The sequence below is a fragment of the Schistocerca serialis genome, chromosome 10, assembly GCF_023864345.2.
Source record: "Schistocerca serialis cubense isolate TAMUIC-IGC-003099 chromosome 10, iqSchSeri2.2, whole genome shotgun sequence".
In the NCBI taxonomy this organism is placed as follows: Eukaryota; Metazoa; Arthropoda; class Insecta; order Orthoptera; family Acrididae; genus Schistocerca; species Schistocerca serialis.
The window spans coordinates 212,710,470-212,736,766 of record NC_064647.1 but is presented as its reverse complement, the minus strand read 5'-3'; the positions used below and the strand labels follow the sequence as shown (position 1 = coordinate 212,736,766).

The following is a 26,297-nucleotide window of genomic DNA, read 5'->3' as shown; positions in this document are numbered from 1 at the left end:
CCAGGAAGTGGCCAAATGCTCGTGTCCACACCACCTCCCCCTCCCCTCCAACTCTAATCGGCTGGACTATCCAAGCCCTGTGTGAGTACACCTTTAGTGGCTTGCCACCTTTTCACAAATTTCCAAAACTTCAACTCTCTCACTGACTCTGCCTACAGCATAATGGCACTTACGTGTAAAAGCACATGTCAGTCAGAAACTGATTAACGGCTGAATGCATTTAAAGTTACGTCTACAACAGATACTGTACACGTCTCATATTGCAAGAACAGTACGTATGTTTCTGTAAGTTAAATGAATAAAATGCACTGAAATGAAAATAATGCAGCAGTACGGAAGAGAACAGTGAAGGTGAATGATGTGAGCTACGGTCAATGAAAACTGAAGCCAAATTCAAACTTTCATCGTCACTCGTATGATTTCTAAACACCACTACATGAGGTTTTTTGCTAGTATAAGTGGGAATAGTGCTGCAGGGGAATGGTGTTGGAGGAGGACAATTGTGTAATCTTCCACATTGTTTATCACATGGACAATCTCGTGTCATAGTGTTCTCAAGTCATATAAGGAAACATCATTGGCAATGGGAGTATGAGTTTGCTTTGGTGGTATGTTCAGATAGCCAAAGTATAAAGTGATGGATCCACAAATATTTGATTTTCAGGACACATTCACCACCAAGCGAACTGACACTGAAATGCTGAAATCATGATCAGTTTCTAGGTTTAACACTTAGCTAATATAACACCACCAGATCTCAAGACAAAACACAGTGCCTCTGAGAATAGAGTAAGGTAGGCACTATCAGTTCCTAGGAAATCCCCAATGAACAAAATTTATTTTCGCTGTCCACATCCCAGACTGAAATCTGAAAAAATGTCTATATATGATCCAAACAGAATCCACCTCCAGACAGTCTTATGGTTTCGACACCAGGTCATGAACTGTTGGTAACCCAGGTTCAAATCAAGGTCTGGCACAGTCAATTGTCTTGATGTATTAATTTGTGATGTGTAGACTAGTTTCATCTGTGCTTCTTGTATTCTGTGTTTCACCTGTACTTAACTAATTTCCTTTGATTTAGGAGGAGGATGAACCACCTTTTCATGAGATCGAGTTCATGATTGTTAAAGAAGGACCTCCGGTAAGTACTAAAATATATCTATCATTATATGCATACATATTCTCTGAAAGCCACTGTGCAGAACATGATTTACTAGGCAGAATGCCCTGACGGTTCCTTTCAAAAGGATGTGTTTGATTTCGTACCTCATTCTCATCCTGTTCTTCATCTGTAATGATCTTGTTATTGGTAAAATATTAATTCCTAATCTGTCTTCCTCTGTTCTTTTGAACACTTTTTGTCTGGAATGATAAGGCAGGAGGAACAATAAATGAAAAATTCAAAAGTATGATTTAGACTTTCTCAGTAAGTTGCTTGGAAAAAATGCAGTTGGTTCAGTTCTGTGCAAGGAAACATGTTTTCTCATCAATAACAATACAGTACGTGGGAAAGGAAATATGTACAACTAATTTTCAAAATTCCAGTGTGTGCATGTTAGTGAGAAGTTATTGTAAATCGTGTATTATAGACCTTCTCAAATGCTTGAGTTCAGCCACATTTGCTCAATGCATATTTGCTGATTTTGCCGAGATGAGCTTTAGAAAATTAGCCTGCTTTGAATACTTCTGTTTGTTGAAATCAAATGGACTAATCTTTTGGGACAATTCCACAAAATTGGTGTCCATCCACAAATTTCACGTAGGCAACAGTTCAAAAGAATATGCGTGTTATTATCAGTCTTGGAATATGTTTACTCTCTTATGCAGTTAGGTATTAAGAAATAGGCACAATTTAAAAATAATAGTAGCATCCATAAATATAACACTAGAATACATTTAAACATCATGGGGTTCAAAGACACACTCCAAAATGTCCATGTAAGCAAATGAAATTTATTACCTTCAGTGAAATCTTGAGAAGTCCACTTAGCTCAGTGGACCCTGCCTCCAGCCAGCTAATGGCTCCACACTCTTAAGGTGCCTCATCTTTTCGAGTACTTGCATGCTGGCCAAGAGGCAAAACTTACCTAGAATAACAGGAAAAAAGTACACAAAACTACACTCGTGCACATGTTCTAGAATGTCAGATTCTTGTAGTCTTTCCATATATGCAAAATAACTTCACTAAGCACAGAGGATTAATTACTTTTGACTCTTTTAAATTACCAACTCCAGGGCCCACAACTTGCCATCTCAGTTGTGCAAGAGCTGCTGTTGGACTTCTTCAGTTTAGTGAGCTCCCAATCAAGCAGAAAACTATTACAGCGTTAAGGCCTTTCAGTTAATCAGAATCAGGAGCTGTAATATAGGCATTTCCATTGGGTTTTTCCAGCTGGCACTACTAGAACTTTCTGCCAGGGCCTTCAGAAGTCCCTATCCAATGGGTTTTGGAAAATGCCAGTGACTCTGGGCTTGTGTTGCTTCTGATGTCTTCTTCCTCTGTCTCAACAGCCTGTCTTTAACACTGCCATGAGGAAAAGCAAAGCCATAAACCAACCATGCAGACTCCAACCGCAAACAATTTAGGAAGATTAGGGAATGACTGGCCCACCACCTGCAGGCTGAAGGAAACCTTGGCCTTGATAGTGGCTTAGGCACACACCTGGCGAGCAACAGGTCAGGGCAAGAAGTGATGTTTTACACACCATCTCTTGTGAAACCCAAATTGTCAGTTAATAAAAGTTTGGATGGAAGCAATGAATCTGTACCACACATTTGCAAGAGTCTTTTATAGAACTGTAATCATAAAATTGTTTATTAGACTACTGGCCATTAAAATTGCTCCACCAAGAAGAAATACAAATGATGAACAGGTATTCATTAGACACATATATTATACTAGAACTGACATGTGATTACATTTTCAATCAATTTAGGTGCATAGATCCTGAGAAATCAGTACCCAGAACAACCACCTCTAGCCATAATAACGGCCTTGATACGCCTGGGCATTGAGTCAAACAGAGCTTGGATGGCGTGTACAGGTACCGCTCCCCATGCAACTTCAACACGATACCACAGTTCATCAGGAGTAGTGACTGGCGTATTGTGACGAGCCAGTTGCTCGGTCACCATTGACCAGACGTTTTCAATTGGTGAGAGATGTGGAGAATGTACTGGCCAGGGCAGCAGTCGGACATTTTCTGTGTCCAGAAAGGCCTGTACAGGACCTGCAACATGCGGTCGTGCAGTATCCTGCTGAAATGTAGGGTTTCACAGGGATCGAATGAAGGGTAGACCCATGGATCGTAACACATCCGAAATGTAACATCCACTCTTCAAAGTACCGTCAAAGCGAACAAGAGGTGACCGAGACATGCAACCAATGGCACCCCATACCATCACGCTGGGTGATACGCCAATATGGCGATGACGAATACATGCTTCCAAAGTGTGTTCACCATGATGTCGCCAAACACGGATGTGACCATCACGATGCTGTAAACAGAACCTGGATTCATCTGAAAAATTGATGTTTTGCCATTTGTGCACCCAGGTTCGTCGTTGAGTACACCATCGCAGCCGCTCCTGTCTGTGATGCAGCTACAAGGGTAACCGCAGCCACAGTCTCCGAACTCATAGTCCATGTTGCTGCAAACATCGTCGAACTGTTGATGCAGATAGTTGTTGTCTTGCAAATGTCCCCATCTGTTGACTCAGGGATCGAGACGTGGTTGCACGATCTGTTACAGCCATGCGGATAAGATGCCTGTCATCTCGACTGCTAGTGATAGGAGGACGTTTGGATCCAGCACAGTGTTCGGTATTACCCTCCTGAACCCACTAATTCCATATTCTGTTAACAGTCATTGGATCTCGACCAACATGAGCAGAAATGTTGCAATACGGTAAACCGCAATCACTATAGGCTACAATCAGATCTTTATCGAAGTCAGAAACGTAATGGTACTCATTTCTCCTCTTTACACGAGGCATCACAACAACATTTCACCAGGCAACGCTGGTTTACTGCTGTTTGTGTATGAGATATTGGTTGGAAACTTTCCTCATTTCAGCACGTTGTAGGTGCCGCCACCGGTGCCAACCTTTTGTGAATGCTCTGAAAAGCTAATCACTTGCATATCACATCATCTTCTTCCTGTTGGTTAAATTTCGTGTCTGTAGCACGTCGTCTTTGTTGTGTAGCAGTTTTAATGGCCAGTAGTTTATGTATGTACCAGTCAGACGATAAAATGAATGATATGTTCTATTCCTGCTAATCATCACATACATGTCCTGGATTTTCATCCCCTAAATGTGGAGCCCATCCCCCCATTTCAGGTGTGCAAAATGAGGGAGGTTGTCCACTGTTTACTATTTGGGTGTCGAGCTTGTGATAAGAAACTGTAGTTTTGCATTAGTTGGTATTCTGACACACTGATATTGCCATAGGCTTGAAGGCTGCTCATTCTTGCTGAATTTTAGAAAAACATCATCTACATCTACTGGGTGGGACAGATTAGTATTATTACTTTTATGGTATATTGATAATTTTTACTTATGGACCGTCTGACAGCAACTGAATAAAACACAGTTTTAGTGCAATATGCTTTCGCCTTTATTTTCTGCAAGGCATCATCAGTGGCAGGTTACATGGACAATTTCTTACATATTATGCTCCTGTTGCATTTTTGGTGTTGTTCTTCTTCTTATGAATGCCAATTTGCGGTTTTTTTCCCACATTACACAGCACTATGAACTAAACGCGCACCCAGGGAACGTCTCACACCAGATGAGTGTAACCCCTATGTTTACATGGTAGAGTAATGGTGGTGTATGTGTACATGGAGAACTTGTTTGCACAGCAATCACCGACATAGTGTTACTGAGGTGGAATAAGGGGAACCAGCCCGCATTTGCTGAGGCATATGGAAAACCGCCTAAAAACCATCCACAGACTGGCCGGTTCACCGGACCTCGACACAAATCCGCCAGGCGGATTCGTGCCGGGGACCAGGAGCTCCTTGCGTTAGACAACATGGCCAACCGGGCGGGCTCAGCTTCAGTAAAGGGACCTCACAGAATGCATGTGGTTGCATCAAGATGGAGTGCCTCCTCACTACACACTTGAAATGTGTTACTTCCTAAATGAACACTTTCCAGGATGGTGCATAGGTTGTGGTTCATCAGCAACACCAGCTCCCTTGAAATGGCCACAAAGAAGTCCTGAACTCATCACTCCTAGGAACACATGGAAAGTTGTTAAGCCACATGCATCAGCACAACATTATGCTACAAATGAACTGTGAATGGCTGTTGAGGATGTGTTTTCGCACTATAACACTGTACAAGTTCAAAAATACGTCAGGAAAAACAGATGCATATGGAAATGAGTGTAACGCATGATGGGGAATGTACCGATATGTTGGACACTTATTACATAAGTACCGGGTGATCAAAAAATCAGTATAAATTTGAGAACTTAATAAACCACAGAATAATGTAGATAGAGAGGTAAAAATTGACACACATGCTTGGAATGACATGGGGTTTTATTAGAACCACACACAAAAAAAAAAAAACAAAGTATTGCTAGACGTGTGAAAGATGTCTTGCGTGCGTCGTTTGGTGATGATCGTGTGCTCAGCCGCCACTTTCGTCGTGCTTGGCCTCCCAGGTCCCCAGACCTCAGTCCGTGCGACTATTGGCTTTGGGGTTACCTGAAGTCGCGAGTGTATTGTGATCGACTGATACCTCTAGGGATGCTAAAAGACAACATCCGACGCCAATGCCCCACCATAACTCCGGACATGCTTTACAGTGCTATTCACAACATTATTCCTCGACTACAGCTATTGTTGAGGAATGATGGTGGACATATTGAGCATTTCCTGTAAAGGACATCATCTTTGCTTTGTCTTTCTTTGTTATGCTAATTATTCCTATTCTGACCAGATGAAGTGTCATCTGTCGGAAATTTTTTGAACATTTGTATTTTTTTGGTTCTAATAAAACCCTATGTAATTCCAAGCATGTGTGTCAATTTGTACCTCTGTATCTACATTATTCCATGATTTATTCAGTTTTCAAATTTATACTGACTTTTTGATCACCCGGTATATATCTGTGTTAAAACAAATCAACTCGATTAGCACTTGATACTAGGGCGTATGGAGACTTCTTGCCCACCCTGTATGTACATACTCTGCAACCAACCTTACAGTGTGTGGCTGGGGTACCTTGTACTGCAGATAGCCATTTCCTTTCCTGTTCCACTTGCAAATAGAGTAAGGAAGAAACAACCTTACTGTATGCCTCTGTATGAGCCCTAATTTCTCTTATGTGTTAAATGTACACTACTGGCCATTACAATTGCTACACCAAGAAGAAATGCAGATGATAAATGGGTATTCATTGGACAAATATATTATACTAGAACTGACATGTGATTACATTTTCACGCAATTTGGATGCATAGATCCTGAGAAATCAGTACCCCGAACAACCACCTCTAGCCATAATAACGGTCTTGATACGCCTGGGCATTGAGTCAAACAGAGCTTGGATGGCGTGTACAGGTACCGCTCCCCATGCAGCTTCAACACGATACCACAGTTCATCAGGAGTAGTGACTCGCATATTGTGATGAGCCAGTTGCTCGGCAACCATTGACCAGACTTTTCAGTTAGTGAGAGATATGGAGAATGTGCTGGCCAGGGCAGCAGTCGAACATTTTCTGTATCCAGAAAGGCCAGTACAGGACCTGCAACATGCAGTCGTGCATTATCCTGCTGAAATGTAGGGTTTTGCAGGGATCGAATGAAGGTTAGAGCCACAGGTCGTAACACATCTGAAATGTAACCTTCACTGTTCAAAGTGCCATCAGTGCAAACAAGAGGTGACAGAGACATGTAACCAATGGTACCCCATACCCTCACACTGGGTGATGTGCCAGGTTTGTCGTTGAGTACACCATCGCAGCCGTTCCTGTCTGTGATGCAGCGTCAAGGCTTACCGCAGCCATGGTCTCTGAGCTGATAGTCCATGCTGCTGCAAACGTCGTCAAACTGTTCGTGCAGATGGTTGTTGTCTTGCAAATGTCCCCATCTGTTGACTCAGGGATCGAGACGTGGCTGCACGATCCGTTACAGCCATGTGGATAAGATGCCTATCATCTCAACTGCCAGTGATAGGATGTCGTTGGGATCCAGCACAGTATTCCGTATACCCTCCTGAACCCACCGATTCCATATTCTGCTAACAGTCATTGGATCTCGACCAACGTGAGCAGCAATGTCGCGATACGATAAACCGCAATTGTGATAGGCTACAATCCGACCTTTTTCAATGTCGGAAACGTGATGGTACGCATTTCTCCTCCTTACACAAGGCATCACAACAACGTTTCACCAGGCAATGCCGGTCAACTGCTGTTTGTATATGAGAAATCGGTTGGAAACATTCCTCATGTCAGCACATTGTATATGTCGCCACCAGCACCAACCTTGTGTGAATGCTCTGAAAAGCTAATCATTTGCATATCACAGCATCTTTTTCCTGTCAGTTAAATTTCGCGTCAGTAGCATGTCATCTTCATGGTGTACCAATTTTAATGGCCAGTAGTGTATGTTGGCAGCAGCAGAATCATTCTGCACTAATCTTCAAATACCTATTCTCTAAACTTTCTCAGTAGCATTCCTCGAAAAGATTGTAGCCTTTCTTCCTGGTTTTCTCATTTGAGTTCCAGAGCCATTTTTTGTAATATTGTTGTAGAATGTTATTATTCCAGAATATTTACTGAATATGAATTTCATGACATCTTCGTAATAGCTTACTTGTGTGTCGATCGAATCTACTGGTCTTTGATGTCTTCCTTTAATCTGACCTGGTGAGGATTCCAAATACTTTATCAGTACTCAAGACTGGATTGCACTAGTAGTGTATATTTGGTCTTCTTTGCAAATGACCCATATTTGACAATTTGTCTTCTCTTCTACAATCCTTACATGCTCATTCTATTCTTATTGCTTTTCTGTATATGTCTTGGAATACACTAAAGAATTCTGCTGCAAACCAATGTTAAGAATATTGGTCTATGATCTTCTGGGTCCTTCCTTGTATCCTGTTATATATGGGAGTCACCTACACTTTTTTCTAGCTGCTTGGGGTATTTTGATTGGCGAGAGATTCGTGACAAATGCAAACTAAGCAACAGGCCAGTGCTGTAGAATAGCCTACATAAAAGTGATTTGAGATTCCACCCGGACTTTTCTACTTATTAGTTATCAATTCTTGCTCTGGCTTCTCTGTGCCAGGGATGCCTTTTAGTGCGTCCTTCATATGGGGATGTGTGTGATGGTCAAACAGTGGTATGTTTGTATGATCCTCCTGTGTGAATGATGTCTTAAACATGAAATTTAAAATTTCGGCTTTCCTTTTTCTGTCTTCTACTGACATACCAAACTGGTCAAAGAGTGACTGGATGCGAGCCTCTGATCCACTTAGCAATTTTATGTAGGGTCAGAATTTTCTTGGGCTCTTGGCAAGATCTTTTATTAAGTTATGATGATGGTAGTTGTCATATCCTTCATGCCTCAATTTTTTTGGGAAGCACAATTCTCTACTGGCTTTTGTCTATCACCATTTGCTCATTCTCCTTTGAACCGAGAACTCAAAAGCCTTTGCTTCCTCAGCATTTCCCAAATTTTTTATTAAACTGTGGTGGGTGTCGTGCATCCTTAATCCACTTAAATGGCACATACGTCACCAGAGTTTGATTCACATCCCATTTAAATTTTACCAGTAATTTCTCTGTACCCATCATACTGGAGCTAAATGACCTTCCATTCATTGTATAAGTGGAATGCTAACAATTGCTTACCTGCTCTTTCCAGCAAAAATACTCTCTCAGCTGCATTCATGGATATATTTATTGTAGTGGTCATCTTTACTGTGATAACATCATGATCACTAATCACAGTCTCTGTACTGACACTGTCAATGAGGTCAGGCCTCTTTCTAGCTACAATGTCTAAAATATTTCCATTGCCTGTGGGCTATTGAATTAGCTGCTCAAGGCAGGTTTTGGAAAACGTGTTCACAACTACTTCACAGGACTGTTTGTCCGTAACCCTGCAATGAATTCATAGACGTCCCAGTCTATACTCAGTAGATTAAAGTCGCCTCCAACTAAAATTGCATGATGGAATTCTGTGCTACTGAGCGTAGACTTGCTGTGAATGACTCTAAAACTGTCATGGTGTAATCTGATTGCCTGTAAAAACGTCTAACAGTTCACTGACCAGATATTTTCACTGTTGGGTAAATTTGAGCTCAGTAGAGACAATATTTTTGTTGATGGCAATGACCACCCTTCTCCTTTGCCATCTAGTCTCTCTTTCCAATAAATGTTTCATTACTTGCTAAATAAGTCAGAGCTTTCTAATTTGAGTTTAAGCCACCTCTTGATCCTGAGAATAATTTGATTCAACAAATTTCCTTGAGAGCTGTGAATTTGAAAACTTCGATGTGAATACTTAGACTATTTACTGATAAAATTTTAACAGACAAAGTGTCTTTACTCTGTATGCCATCTGATTTCACTGTCTGTGTGTCAGTTGGCGAATTTTCATAAGCGTACATCAAACTACTGGCTAGCCCGTCCCTAAGTACAAGCCTCAGGCCTGTCTGAGTAGTTGGTTCCTTTGTGTAGTGCACCCCTGACCTATCAAAGGGAGTCCTGCAGTGTCCACCCAGTAGCGTTGGTGTAGAAATTGATCTGCCATATCACTTGTCACATAGCAGCCCTCCATTCCTGTGGTGGAGAAGAAAAAAAATTATGAACTGAAACTTATGTATGTACAAACACCACAATAACAATATACACAAAAATATGTCATCGGTGTAAGTAAGAATATGTACCCAGAACTGCAAGTAATTTATTGTACTGTAACACACAGTAATATGGCTGAGATTTAAACACAACTGGAACCACACAGCTAGATACAGGCTGCCTAAGATTCAGAGTTAGTGTGCTTTGAGTATTGTGATACTGAAGGATATCAAATCACATTGTTGACACATATTTCAGGGACTGTGTCTTTCTGGACCCATGTTTATTGGGCTTACTGCTCTTGTTTTGATGAGTATAACACTTCTCAATACATTTGACACTTTTCTTTAATGGTCTGAAATACAATGACATTTAGTAATGGATACAACAGTGATAATAGTAAAACACACTGATAAGCCGATACGTCGTGACCACTGCCCATTGTGAGATAGAATGCTGCGTGGAGGCATTGTGGGTGTTGTTGGTGTTGTGATCTGAGACTGGTTTGATGCAGCTATCCATGCTACCCTATCCTGTGCAAGCTTCTTCATCTCCCAGTACTTACTGCAGCCTACATCCTTCTGAATCTGTTTAGTGTATTCATCTCTTGGTCTCCCTCTACGATCTTTACCCTCCACGCTGCCCTCCAATGCTAAATTTGTGATTCCTTGATGCCTCTGTCCTACTAACCGATCCCTTCTTTTTGTCAAGTTGTGCCACAAACTCCTCTTCTCCCCAATTCTATTCATTACTTCATTATTAGTTATGTGATCTACCCATCTAATCTTCAGCATTCTTCTGTAGCACCACATTTCGAAAGTTTCTATTCCCTTCTTGTCCAAACTATTTATCATCCATGTTTTACTTCCATACATGGCTACACTCTATACAAATACTTTCAGAAATTACCTCCTGACACTTAAATCTATACTCGATGTTAACAGATTTCTCTTCTTCAGCAACGCTTTCCTTGCCGTTGTCAGACTACATTTTATATCCTCACTACTTTGACCATCATCAGTTATTTTGCTCTCGAAATAGCAAAACCCCTTTACTACTTTAAGTGTCTCATTTCCTCATCTAATTCCCTTAGCATCACCCCACTAAATTCAACTACATTCCATTATCCTCATTTTTCTTTTGTTGATGTTCATTTATATCCTCCTTTCAAGACACTGTCCATTCCATTCAACTGCTCTTCCAAGTCCTTTGCTGTCTCTGACAGAATTACAATGTCATCGGCGAACCTCAAAGTTTTTATTTCTTCTCCATGGATTTTAATACCTACTCGGAATTTTTCTTTTGTTTCCTTTGCTGCTTGCTCAATATACAGATTGAATAACGTTGGTGATATGCTACAACCCTGTCTCACTCCCTTCCCAACCACTGCTTCCCTTTCATGCCCCTCGACTCTTATAACTGCCATCTGGTTTCTGTACAAATTGTAAATAGCCTTTCGCTCCCTGTATTTTACCTCTGCCACCTTTAGAATTTTAAAGAGAGTATTCCAGTCAAAAGCTTTCTCTAAGTCTACAAATGCTAGAAACGTAGGTTTGTCTTTCCTTAATCTTTCTTCTAAAATAAGTCATAAGGTCGGTATTGCCTCACGTGTTCCAATATTTCTACGGAATCCAAACTGATCTTCCCCAAGGTCGGCTTCTACCAGTTTTTCCATTCATCTGTAAGAAATTAATGTTAGTATTTTGCAGCTGTGACTTATTAAACTGTTAGTTTGGTAATTTTCACATTTATCAACACCTGCTTTCTTTGGGATTGGAATTATTATATTCTTCTTGAAGTCTGAGGGTATTTCGCATGTCTCATACATCTTGCTCACCAGATGGCAGAGTTTTGTCAGGACTGGCTCTCCCAAGGCTGTCAGTAGTTCTAATGGAATGTTGGCTACTCCCGGGGCCTTGTTTCGACTCAGATCTTTCAGTGCTCTGTCAAACTCTTTACGCAGTATTGTATCTCCCATTTCATCTTCATCTACATCCTCTTCCATTTCCATATCATCCTCAAGTACATCGCCCTTCTAAAGACCCTCTATATACTCCTTCCACCTTTCTGCTTTCCCTTTTTTGCTTAGAACTGGGTTTCCATCTGAGCTCTTGATATTCATACAAGTGGTTCTCTTTTCTCCAAAGGTCTCTTTAATTTTTCTGTAGGCGGTATCTATCTTACCCCTAGTGAGATAAGCCTCTACAGCCTTACATTTGTCCTCTGGCCATCCCTGCTTAGCCATTTTGCACTTCATGTCGATCTCATTTTTGAGACATTTGTATTCCTTTTTGCATGCTTCATTTACTGCATTTTTATATTTTCTCCTTTCATCAATTAAATTCAATATTTCTTCTGTTACCCAAGAATTTCTACAAGCCCTCGTCTTTTTACCTACCTGATCCTCTGCTGCCTTCACTACTTCATCCCTCAGAGCTACCCATTCTTCTTCTACTGTATTTCTTTCCCCCATTCCTGTCAATTGTTCCCTTATGCTCTCTCTGAAACTCTGTACAACCTCTGGTTTAGTCAGTTTATCCAGGTCCCATCCCCTTAAATTCCCACCTTTTTGCAATTTCTTCAGTTTTAATCTATAGTTCATAACCAATAGATTGTGGTCAGAGTCCACATCTGCTCCTGGAAATGTCTTACAATTTAAAACCTGGTTCCTAAATCTCAATCTTACCATTGTATAATCTATCTGATACCTTCTAGTATCTCCAGGATTCTTCCATGGATAAAACCTTCTTTCATGATTCTTGAAGCAAGTGTTAGCTATGATCAAGTTATGCTCTGCGCAAAACTCTACCAGGCGGCTTCCTCTTTCATTTCTTAGCCCCAGTCCATATTCACCTACTATGTTTCCTTCTCGCCCTTTTCCTACTCTCGCATTCCAGTCACCCATGACTATTAAATTTTCGTTTCCCTTCACTAACTGAATAATTTCTTTTAACTCATCATACATTTCATCAATTTCTTCATTGTCTGCAGAGCTAGTTGGCATATAAAGTTGTACTACTGTAGTAGGCGTGGACTTCATGTCTATCTTGGCCACAATAATGCGTTCACTACGCTGTTTCTAGTAGGTTACCCTCACTCCTATTTTTTTATTCATTATTAAACCTACTCCTGCATTACCCCTATTTGATTTTGTATTTATAATCCTGTATTCACCTGACCAAAAGTCTTGTTCCTCCTGCCACCGAACTTCACTAATTCCCACTATATCAAACTTTAACCTATCCATTTCCCTTTTTAAATTTTCTAACCTACCTGCCTGATTAAGAGATCTGACATCCCACACTCTGATCCGTAGAACGCCAGTTTTCTTTTTCCTGATAATGATGTCCTCTTGAGTAGTCCCCGCCTGGAGATCCAAATGGGGGACTATTTTACCTCCAGAATATTTTACCCAAGAGGACGCCATCATCATTTAACCATATAGTAAAGCTGCATGCCCTTGGGAAAAATTACGGCTGTAGTTTCCCCTTGCTTTCAGCCGTTCGCAGTACCAGAACAGCAAGGCCGTTTTGGTTAGTGTTACAAGGCCAGATCAGTCAATATAGAAGAGACAAATTGAAAATGAATCTAGTGATGGTACGAGGCCAAAATTGGGAATTATACTGACATAAGTTTCTTCAACAAAGATTAATAATTATGATCCAGTACCTGGAACAAGCATCTCTGAAATGGTGAAGACAGTTAGCTGTTCATGTGCTGCTGTTGTGAGCATCACTGGAATGGCAGTGAAGCCACAAGTAGACAAGAACACGTTGGATGTCCACACCTTATTACAGGAGATGTAGGTTGAAGGTTTGTCCGCTTCATGAAGCTGTATAACTGGTGAGTTGTGGCCGATCTGACAGTGGAGTACAATACTGGTGCAGGCATATGTGTTTGAGAGCTTATCATTCAGCACATGTTGTCGAATGTGGGGCTGTGCAGAAAATGACCTCTGTGTGTACCCATGCTGACTCCAGACATCATCAACTACGATTGCTACGTGTCAAGGATTGAAGTGTTCCAAACTGGCTTGGGCTACGTGGTGGTTTCTTACACTTCATCTCGTGCACAAAACACTTAAATAAGTTGCCATCTGAAACCTCATTTTACATACAATGAATGCTGCTTAGTGAATATTCGATCACCATTAAGTATTATTAATCGTGATCCATCTAGTCTGTGCCCTGAATCGGTGGCTTCTTCCTCAGAATTGGCCTCCATACAGGCTGCAGATAAGCTGCTGAAAATTAACTTGTCCCATTGTTGTTGTTGTTGTTGTTGTTGTCGTCATCTTCAGTCCAAACACTGGTTTGATGCAGCTCTCCATGCTACTGTATCCTGTGCAAGACTCTTCATCTCCGAGTAACTGCTGCAACCTACATCCCTCTGAATGTGCTTACTGCATTTATCTCTTGGTTTCCATATATGATTTTTACCCCACGCGCTTCCCTCCAGTACAAAATTGGTGATCCCTCGATGTCTCAGAATGTGTCCTACCAAGTGATTCCTTCTTCTGGTCAGGTTGTACCACAAATTTCTCTTCTACCAATTCTATTCAGTACCTCCTTGTTAGTTATGTGATCTGCCCATCTAACCTTCAGCATTCTTCTGTAGCACCACATTTCAAAAGCTTTCATTCTCTTCTTGTCTAAACTATTTATCGTCCAGGTTTCACTTCCATACATGGCTTCACTCCATACAAATACTTTCAGAAAGGACTTCCTGGTACTTAAATCTATACTTGATGTTAACAAATTTCCCTTCTTCAGAAATGCTTTTCTTGCCATTGTCAGTCTGCATTTTATATCCTCCTTACCTTGACCATCATCAGCTATTTTGCTTCCCAAATAGAAAAACTCATTTGCTACTTTAAATGTCTCATTTCCAAATCTAATTCCCTCAGCATCACCTGATTCGATTCAACTACATTCCATTATCCTCATTTTGCTGTTGTTGATTTTGTTGTTGTGGTCTTCAGTCCTGAGACTGGTTTGATGCAGCTCTTCATGCTACTCTATCCTGTGCAAGCTTCTTCATCTCCCAATATGTACTGCAGCCTACATCCTTCTGAATCTGTTAAGTGTATTCATCTCTTGGTCTCCCTCTACAATTTTTACCCTCCACGCTGCCCTCCAGTACTATATTGGTGATCCCATGATGCCTCAGAACATGTCCTACCAACTGATCCCTTCTTCTGGTCAAGTTGTGCCACAAACTCCTCTTCTCCCCAATTCTACTCAATACCTCCTCATTAGTTATGTGATCTACCCATCTACTCTTCAGCATTCTTCTGTAGCACCACATTTCAAAGGCTTGTATTCTCTTCTTGTCCAAACTATTTATCATCCATGTTTCACTTCCATACATGGCTACACTCCATACAAATACTTTCAGAAACGATTTCCTGACATTTAAATCTATACTCGATGTTAACAAATTTTTCTTCTTTAGAAACGCTTTCCATGCTATTGCCAGTCTACATTTTATATCCTCTCTACTTCGACCATCATCAGTTATTTTGCTCCCCAAATAGCAAAACTCCTTTACTACTTTAAGTGTCTCATTTCCTAATCTAATTCCCTCAGCATCGCCAGACTTAATTCGACTACATTCCATTATTCTCGTTTTGCTTTTGTTGATCTTCATCTTATATCCTCCGTTCAAGACACTGTCCATTCCGTTCAACTGCTCTTCCAAGTCCTTTGCTGTCTCTGACAGAATTACAATGTCATTGGCAAACCTGAAAGTTTTTGTTTCTTCTCCACGGCCTTTAATTCCTACTCCATTTTTTTTTTTTTTTTTTTTTTTTTTTTTTGTTTCCTTTACTGCTTGCTCAATATACAGATTGAATAGCATTGGAGATAGGCTACAACCCGATCTCACTCCCTTCTCAACCTCTGCTTCCTGTTTGTTCCCTTGATTCTTGTAATTGCCCTCTTGTTTCTGTACAAATTGTAAATAGCCTTTTGCTCCCTGTATTTTACCCCTGCCACCTTTAGAATTTGAAAGAGAGTATTCCAGTCAACATTGTCAATAGCTTTTTCTAAGACTACAAATGCTATAAACATAGGTATGCCTTTCATTAACCCTTCTTTTAAGATAAGTCGTAGGGTCAGTATTGCCTCGTGTGTTCCTATATTTCTCCGGGATCCAAACTGATCTTCTCTGATGTCGGCTTCTATGAGTTTTTCCATTCTTCTGTAAATGATCGGTGTTAGTATTTTGCAGCCGTGACGTATTAAACTGATAGTTCAGTAATTTTCACACCTGTCAACACCTGCTTTCTTTGGAACTGGGATTGTTATTGTGTGGTACTGTGCGGTACATCTTTCTCACCATATGGAAGAGACGCAGGGTTATCAGTAGCCCTAACAGAATGTTGTTGACTCCCAGGGCCTTGTTTCGACTTAGATCTTTCAGTGCTTGTCAAATTCTTCGTGCAGTATCACATCTCCCTTCTCACCTTTCTCTACATCCTCTTCATTTCCATAACACTGTCCTCAAGTGCATTTGCCTTGTATAGTCTCTCTCTTTACTCTTTCCACCTTTGTGCTTTCCTTCTTTGCTTAGGACTGGTTTTCTATCTGAGCCCTTGCTATTCATACAGGTGGTTCTCTTTTCTCCAAAGGTCTCTTTAATTTTCTTTTAGGCAGTTTCTGTCTTACCACTAGTGATAAATAGTTCTAAATCATTACATTAGTCCTCTAGCCATTCCTACTTAGCCATTATGAACTTCCTGTCATCTCATTTTTTAGGCATTTGTATTCCTTTTTGCCTGCTTAATTTATTGTATTTTTATAGTTTCTCCTTTCATTGATTCAATTCAATATCTCTTTGTTACCCAAGAATTTCGTTTAGCCCTAATCTTTTTATGTACTCAATCCTCTGTAGACTTCATTGTTTCATCATGCAAAGCTACCCATTCATCTTCTACTGACTTCCTTCTTCTCAATCATTCCCTAACGTTCCTTCTGAAGCCCTCAGTTTATCCAGGCCCCATTGTCTCGTTAAATTCCTGCAGTTCCTTCAGTTTTAATCTGCAGTTCATAATCAGTAAATTGTGATGGAAATGCCTTACAATTTAAAATCTGGTTCCTAAATCACTGTCTAACCATTACATAATCAATCTGAAACCTTCCGGTGTCTCTCATGATTCTTCAACCAAATGTTACCTGTGATTAAATTTTGCTCTGTGCAAAATTCTACCAGGTGGCTTCCTCTTTCATTCCTTTCCCCCTGTCCACATTCACATACTACTTTTCCTTCTCTTCCTTTTCCTAATATCAAGTTCCAGTTCCCTATGACTATTAAATTTTCAGCTCCCTTAACTATCTGAATAATTTCTTTTATCTCACCATACATTTCCTCAATCTCCTCCTCATCTGTGGAGCTAGTTGGCATATAAACTTGTACTACTGTGGTGGGTGTGAGCTTCGTGTCAATCTTAGCTACAATAATGTGTTCAATACGCTGTTCATATGAGGCTGGTTTGAAAAGTTCTCAGAATCACCTTCAGAGGTCAGCGCTAGTGCAACCCACTGTTCATGTGATATTCATAGGACTGTTGCATGTAAACACATGCCACATCAGTGCTCTGGGAAGAGAGCTGTGGCGGTGACGTGACTCTGTTGTTGTTCCCACATAGTGATTTGCAGAGATGGAAAAAATAGAGATTCGAGCAGTGAATAAGCACCTAGTAAAGAAAGGTATGAAAGCAAAGGACATTCATGTTGATTTCCAAAAAACACTGCAGGACTCTTCATATTCAACTGTTGCCAAGTGGACAAATGAATTTAAATTTGGTTAGGAGAGCTTAGATGATGCTCTGGTCAGCCAAGATGTGTCACTACTCCAGAAATCATTGCAAAAGTGCACAAAATGGCCATGGAGGATCGCTGACTGAAAGTGCGTGAAATTGCTCACACTTGCCAGATGTCATCTGAAAGGATATATCACATTTTAACCAAATAATTAGAAATGTAAAAATTATCTGCAAGATGGGTGCCACGACTCTTGACGCTGGATCAAAACGCATGAGAATGGACACATCGGAACAATTTTTGGCCCCATTTCAGGAGAAACGAACAAGACTTTTTTTCGACAGTTTGTGATCACAGATGACACTTGGGTACACTACTGTTTCCCATAGGCAAAACAACAGTCAAAGCAGTGGAAACATGCTGATTCTCCTACATCAAAGAAGGCAAAGACAATTTCTTCAGCGGGAAAGGTCCTGGCATCAGTGTTCTGGGATGCGAAGGGGATTCTGTTTGTAGATTATCTCCGCACAGGGAAAACAATCCATGGGGAATTCTATGCTAACCTCTTAGACAAATTGTAATAAAAGATAACGCGAAGAAAGGCCAGGTTCAGCAGGGAAGAAAGTCATCTTCCATTAATACAGTGTACAACCGCACATGTGCCATTGCCATGGCAGAATTACATGAACTAAGGTATGAATTGTTGCCGCACCCATCTTATTCACATGATAATGGCTCTGTCAGACTTCCATCTCTTCCCAAAACTGAAAATTTTTCTTGGTGGATGAAGATTCTCTTCAAACAAAGAATTAAGACCGGAGTTGACAACTGTTTTGCAGGCCTGTAGGAAACTCATTTTCAAGATGGGATCAAGGCACTGGAACATTGTTAGACCAAGTTCATTAATCTTCAAGGAGACTACATTGAAAAATAAAAATGTTTCAGTAATGTAAGTACATTTTTCTATTCCGTTCTGAGAACTTTTCAGACCACCCTCATAATAGCTTACCAGCGTCTCTAATTTTTTTTTTTTTTTTTTTTTTTTTTTTTTTTAACCTACTCCTGCGTTACCTCTATCTAATTTTGCATTTATAGCCCCCCCACCCCTCTTGAACCATGGACCTTGCCGTTGGTGGGGAGGCTTGCGTACCTCAACGATACAGATCAACCACAACAGAGGGGTATCTGTTGAGAGGCCAGACAAATGTATGGTTCCTGAAGAGGTGCAGCAGCCTTTTCAGTAGTTGTAGGGGCAATAGTCTGGATGATTGACTGATCTGGCTTTGTAACTCTAACCAAAATGATCTTGCTGTTCTGGTACTGCGAATGGCTGAAAGCAAGGGGAAACTACAGCCGTAATTTTTCCCGAGGGCATGCAGCTTTACTGTATGATTAAATGTGGATGGCGTCCTCTTGGGTAAAATATTCCGGAGGTAAAATAGTCCCCCATTCGGATCTCCGGGCAGGGACTACTCAAGAGGACGTCGTTATCAGGAGAAAGAAAACTGGCATTCTATGGATCGGAGTGTGGAATGTCAGATCCCTTAATCGGACAGGTAGGTTAGAAAATTTAAAAAGGGAAATGGATAGGTTAAAGTTTGATATAGTGGGAATTAGTGAAGTTCAGTGGCAGGAGGAACAAGGCTTTGGTCAGGCGAATACAGGGTTATAAATACAAAATCAAATAGGGGTAATGCAGGAGTAGGTTTAACAATGAATAAAAAAATAGGAGTATGGGTAAGCTACTACAAACAGCATAGTGAACGCATTATTGTGGCCAAGATAGACACGAAGCCCATGACTACTACAGTAGTACACGTTGATATGTCAACTAGCTCTGCAGATGATGAAGAAATTGATGAAATGTATAATGAGATGAAAGAAATTATTCAGATAGTGAAAGGAGATGAAAATTTAATAGTCATGGGTGACTGGAATTCAAGAGTAGGAAAAGGGCGAGAAGGAAACATGGTAGGTGAATATGGATTGGGGCTAAGAAATGAAAGAGGAAGCTGCCTGGTAGAATTTTGTGCAGAGCATAACTTAATCATAGCTAACACTTGCTTCAAGAATCATGAAAGAAGGTTTTATACATGGAGGAATCCTGGAGATACTAGAAGTTATCAGATAGATTATACAATGGTAAGACTGAGATTTAGGAACCAGGTTTTAAATTGTAAGACATTTCCAGGAGCAGATGTGGACTCTGACCACAATCTATTGGTTATGAACTGTAGATTAAAACTGAAGAAACTGCAAAAAGGTGGGAATTTAAGGAGATGGGACCTGGATAAACAGACTAAACCCAAGGTTGTGCAGAGTTTCAGATAGAGCATAAGGGAACAATCGACAGGAATTGGGGAAAGAAGTACAGTAGAAGAAGAATGGATAGCTCTGAGGGATGAAGTAGTGAAGGCAGCAGAGGATCAAGTAGGTAAAAAGACGAGGGCTAGTAGAAATTCTTGGGTAACAGAAGAAATATTAAATTTAATTGATGAAAGGAGAAAATATAAAAATGCAGTAAATGAAGCATGCAAAAAGGAATACAAACATCTCAAAAATGAGATCAACATGAAGTGCAAAATGGCTAAGCAGGGATGGCTGGAGGACAAATGTAAGGATGTAGAGGCTTATCTCACTATGGGTAAGATAGATACTGCCTACAGGAAAATTAAATAGACCTTTGGAGAAAGGAGAACCACTTGCATGAATATCAAGAGCTTTGATGGAAACCCATTTCTAAGCAAAGAAGTGAAAGCAGAACGGTGGAAGGAGTATATAGAAGGTCTATACAAGGGCGATGTACTTGAGGACAATGTTATGGAAATGGAAGAGGATGTAGATGAAGATGAAATGGGAGATATGATACTGTGTGAAGAGTTTGACAGAGCACTGAACGACCTGAGTCGGAACAAGGCCCCCGGAATAGCCAACATTCCATTAGAACTACTGACAGCCTTGGGAGAGCCAGTCCTGACAAAACTCTACCATCTGGTGAGCAAGATGTATGAGACAGGTGAAATACTCTCAGACTTCAAGAAGAATATAATAATCCCAATCCCAAAGGAAGCATGTGTTGACAGATGTGAAAGTTACCGAACTATCAGTTTAATAAGTCACAGCTGCAAAATAGTAACGCAAATTCTTTACAGACGAATGGAAAAACTGGCAGAAGCCGACCTCGGGGAAGATAAGTTTAGATTTCGTAGAAATGTTGGAACACGTGAGGCAATACTGACCCTACGACTTATCTTAGAAGAAAGATTAAGGAAAGGCAAGCCTACGTTTCTAGCATTTGTAGACTTACAGAAAGCTTTTGACCATGTTGATTTGAATACTCTCTTTCAAATTCTGAAGGTGGCAGGGGTAAAATACAGGGAGCAAAAGGCTGTTTACAATTTGTACAGAAAGCAAATGGCAGTTATAAGAGTCGAGGACTATGAAAGGGAAGCATTGGTTGGGACGGGAGTGTGCAGGGTTGTAGCCTATCCCCGATGTTATTCAATCTGTATATTGAGCAGGCAGTAAAGGAAACAAAAGAAAAATTCGGAGTAGGTATTAAAATCCATGAATAAAAAATGAACACTTTGAGGTTCGCCGATGACATTGTAATTCTGTCAGAGACAGCAAAGAACTTGGAAGAGCAGTTGAACGGAATGGATAGTGTCTTGAAAGGAGGATATAAGATGAACATCAACAAAAGCAAAACGAGGATAAAGGAATGTATTCGAATTAAGTCGGGTGATGCTGAGGGAATTAGATTAGGAATTGAGACACTTAAAGTAGTAAAGGAGTTTTGCTATTTGGGGAGCAAAATAACTGATAATGGTCGAAGTAGAGAGGGTATAAAATGTAGATTGCCAATGGCAAGGAAAGCGTTGCTGAAGAAGAGAAATTTGTTAACATCGAGTATAGATTTAATTGTCAGGAAGTCGTTTCTGAAAGTATTTGTATGGAGTGTAGCCATGTATGGAAGTGAAACGTGGACGATAAATGGTTTGGACAAGAAAAGAATAGAAGCTTTCGAAATGTGGTGCTACAGAAGAATGCTGAAGGTTAGATGGGTAGATCACATAACTAATGAAGAGGTATTGAATAGAATTGGGGAGGAGTTTGTGGCACAACTTCACCAGAAGAAGGGATCACCAATTTATACTGGAGGGCAGCGTGGAGGGTAAAAATCGTAGAGGGAGACCAAGAGATGAATACACTAAGCAGATTCAGAAGGATGTAGGCTGCAGTAGGTACTGGGAGATGAAGAAGCTTTCACAAGATAGAGTAGCATGGAGAGCTGCATCAGTCTCAGGAGTGAAGACCACAACAACAACAACCCTGTATTCACCTGACCAGAAGTCTCCTGTTCCTCCTGCCACCAAACTTCACTAATTCCCATTATATCTGACTTTAACCTATCGATTTCCCTTTTTAAATTTTCTAATCTACCTGCCCGATGAAGGGATCTGACATTCCACGCTCCGATCCATAGAACGCCAGTTTTTTTTCTCCTGATGATCACGTCCCCCTGAGTAGTCCCTGCCCAGAGATCCATTTTGGGAGACTATTTTACCTCCACAATATTTTACCCAAGAGGATGCCATCATCATTTAACCATACAATAGAGCTGCATGCCCTTGGGAGAAATTATGGCTGTAGTTTCCCTTGCTTTCAGCCATTCACAGTACCAGCACAGGAAGGCCATTTTGGTTGATGTTACGAGGCCAGATCAGACAATCATATTGTCTTCAAAATTACTACTCAGTACATGTTAAATGAGGACAGCTACCAACTTGTATACTACCTCTGTACTATGTACATAACAGATCTGATATTCAACTTGATAATTAACAATTACAATACATTTATTATCTTTGACATTTCATTCTAGGCTTTCAGGGAGCTCTTTCTTGCATGGTGCCCGCTACCCAATTCCCCGCAGTCACGGGATTGTTAGCTCTGATACCAGCACTTACAATTTAAAACAAGTCCCAACAGTGGGATGCTCACCACTGTCACAAACATGTTTTCTATTACATATGTATTTAATGACTTGATACCTCTCATTCAAGGAATGGGATGAGCCACTACAGAATCTTCGAAATTATAATGTGGATCATTGTAAACGTACCACCCAGTCTGATGCATAATGCTGTCCATGTTCCCAAACCACTGGCCTGTCGCTGACGGGAATTGTGTAACCTGTGCATGGACATCAGATGCCATATACCTGAGGGAACCTAGCAATGCCTGATATGGAGCATATTTATTTTCGAAGGTGAACCAAAATGCTTCTTACAAGTTGTGCATAATTTTTGGCTCATTACTGTAGTAGCAACCTATATCTACATGATTACTCTGCAGCTCAAAATTAAGTACCTAGCAGATGTTTCATCGATCGACCTTCAAGCTATTTCTCTACCGTTCCAGTTGCCAGCAGCATGCAGGAAAAGTGAGCACTTAAATCTTTCCATGTGAGCTCTTATTTCTCATATTTTATTATGATGATCATTTCTCACTACGTAGCTGGGTACCAACAAAACACTTTTGTAATTGTAGGAGAAAGTTGATGATTACAATTTCATGAGAAGATCCTGCTGCAACCAAAAATGACTTTGTGTTAATGATTTCAACCCCAATTCACACATCATAACCATGGCACTCTCTCTCCTATTTCACAATAATACAAAACAAGCTGCCCTTCTGTGGACTTTTTCTGACGTTCTCCATTAGTTCCATCTGATGGAAATCTTTCACTGCACAGCAGTACTCCAGAAGAGGGCAAGCAAGCATTGCGTTAAGTAATCTGTTATATTAGTAGACCTGTTGCATTTTCTAAGTGTTATGCCAATAAATATGTCTTTGGTTTGTGTGCCACACAACATTGTTTGTGATCATTCCAATTTAAGTTAATCTTAATTGTAGTTCCTGAATGTTGTTGTTGTTGTGGTCTTCAGTCCTGAGACTGGTTTGATGCAGCTCTCCATGCTACCCTATCCTGTGCAAGCCTCTTCATCTCCCAGTACCTACCGCAACATACATCCTTCTGAATCTGCTTAATGTATTCATCTCTTGGTCCCCCTCTAGGATTCTTACACTCCACACTGCCCTCCAATACTAAATTGGTGATCCCTTGATGCCTCAGAACATGTCCTACCAACCGATCCCTTCCTCTAGTCAAATTGTGCCACAAACTTCTCTTCTCCCCAATCCTATTCAATACTTCCTCATTAGTTATGTGATCTACCCATCTTATCTTCAGCATTCTTCTGTAGCACCACATTTCAAAAGTTTCTATTCGCTTCTTGTCCAAACTATTTATCGTCCATGTTTCACTTCCATAAATGGCTACACTCCATACAAATACTTTCAGAAATGACTTCCTGACACTTAAATCTATACTCGATGCTAACAAATTTCTCTTCTTCAGAAACAATTTCCTTGCCATTGCCAGTCTACATTTTATATCCTCTCTACTTCGACCATCATCAGTTATTTTGCTCCCCAAATAGCAAAACTCCTTTACTGCTTTAAGCGTCTCATTTCCTAATCTAATTCTCTCAGCATCACCCGATTTAATTCGACTACATTCCATTATCCTCATTTTGCATTTGTTGATGTTCATCTTATATCCTCCTTTCAAGACACTATCCATTCCGTTCAACTGCTCTTCCAAGTCCTTTGCTGTCTCTGACAGAATTACAATGTCATCGGCGAACCTCAAAGTGTTTATTTCTTCTCCATGGATTTTAATACCTACTCCAAATTTTTCTTTTGTTTCCTTTACTGCTTGCTCAATATACAGATTGAATAACATCGGGGATAGGCTACAACCCTGTCTCACTCCCTTCCCAACCACTGCTCCCCTTTTATGCCCTTCGATTCTTATAACTGCCATCTGGTTTCTGTACAAATTGTAAATAGCCTTTTGCTCCCTGTATTTTACCTCTGCCACCTTTAGAATTTTATAGACAGTATTCCAGTCAAAAGCTTTCTCTAAGTCTACAAATGCTAGAAACGTAGGTTTGTCTTTCCTTAATCTTTCTTCTAAAATAAGTCATAAGGTCGGTATTGCCTCACGTGTTCCAATATTTCTACGGAATCCAAACTGATCTTCCCCAAGGTCGGCTTCTACCAGTTTTTCCATTCATCTGTAAGAAATTAATATTAGTATTTTGCAGCTGTGACTTATTAAACTGATAGTTTGGTAATTTTCACATTTATCAACACCTGCTTTCTTTGGGATTGGAATTATTATATTCTTCTTGAAGTCTGAGGGTATTTCGCCTGTCTCATACATCTTGCTCATCAGGTGGTAGAGTTTTGTCAGGACTGGCTCTCCCAAGGCTGTCATTAGTTCTAATGGAATGTTGGCTACTCCCGGGGCCTTGTTTCGACTCAGATCTTTCAGTGCTCTGTCAAACTCTTCACGCAGTATCGTATCTCCCATTTCATCTTCATCTACATCCTCTTCCATTTCCATAATATTGTCCTCAAGTACATCTCCCTTGTATAGACCTTCTATATACTCCTTCCACCTTTCTGCTTTCCCTTCTTTGCTTAGAACTGGGTTTCCATTTGAGCTCTTGATGTCCATGCAAGTGGTTCTCTTATCTCCAAAGGTCTCTCTAATCTTCCTGTAGGCAGTATCTATGTTACCCCTAGTGAGATAAGCCTCTACATCCTTACATTTGTCCTCTAGCCATCCCTGCTTAGCCGTTTTGCACTTCCTGTCGATCTCATTTTTGAGATGTTTGTATTCCTTTTTGCATGCTTCATTTACTGCATTTTTATGTTTTCTCCTTTCATCAATTAAATTCAATATATCTTCTGTTACCCAAGGATTTCTACTAGCCCTCATCTTTTTACTTACTTGATCCTCTGCTGTCTTCACTACTTCATCCCTCAGAGCTACCCATTCTTCTTCTACTGTATTTCTTTCCCCCATTCCTGTCAATTGTTCCCTTATGCTTTCCCTGAAACTCTGTACAACCTCTGGTTCTCTCAGTTTATCCAGGTCCTATCTCCTTAAATTGCCACCGTTTTGCAGTTTCTTCAGTTTTAATCTACAGTTCATAACCAATAGATTGTGGTCAGAGTCCACATCTGCCCCTGGAAATGTCTTACAATTTAAAACCTGGTTGCTAAATCTCTGTCTTACCATTATATAATCTATCTGAAACCTGTCAGTATCTCCAGGCTTCTTCCTGAATATTTAGTTAAATTTGCATCCTTTGAATTTGTGTGATTTGTCATGTAACTGACTTTTGGTGGATTTCTTTTATTACTCATGTAGATGACTTCACACATTCCATTACTCAGTCTCTACATCATTCAGACAGGTACCAAAGGTTGGCTGCAGAGGATACAGGAAAGTGAGTGCGCCAGTAAAACAAAGATCTCAGTCACCATATGATGAGATGAAAGAATAGTCAGTACATGTATATACTAAGACAAGTTATTAACCTCCAAAACTAACAAGAAACAAGAAAAGATTTCTTGAAATGTATTTTTGAGTATGGCATTGTATGGCTGAGAGACTTGGACTATGTGGACTGTGGAAAGAAAAAGACTGAATTCTTTTGAGATGTGGTTTTAAGAAGTGCATTTTGGTCTGATGAGCTCAGAAATGAAAAAGTTGTTAAAAGAGGGGGAGGGAAAATGAGTTTGTGGAATGCTGTTGTTGAGAGAGGAACTCAAATAAT

General features: G+C 40.4%; 1 protein-coding gene across 3 annotated transcripts in view; it reads left to right on the top strand.

Moving 5' to 3' along the window:
* LOC126425171 (uncharacterized) overlaps window positions 1-26,297 on the top strand; it is a 286,674-nt gene that overhangs the window by 76,744 nt on the left and 183,633 nt on the right. For all 3 annotated transcript variants that reach the window (XM_050088123.1, XM_050088124.1, XM_050088122.1), the window contains one exon: window positions 1,085-1,144. In XM_050088123.1, the coding sequence (XP_049944080.1) occupies window positions 1,085-1,144 (60 nt within the window). The remainder of the gene's footprint in view (window positions 1-1,084; window positions 1,145-26,297) is intronic.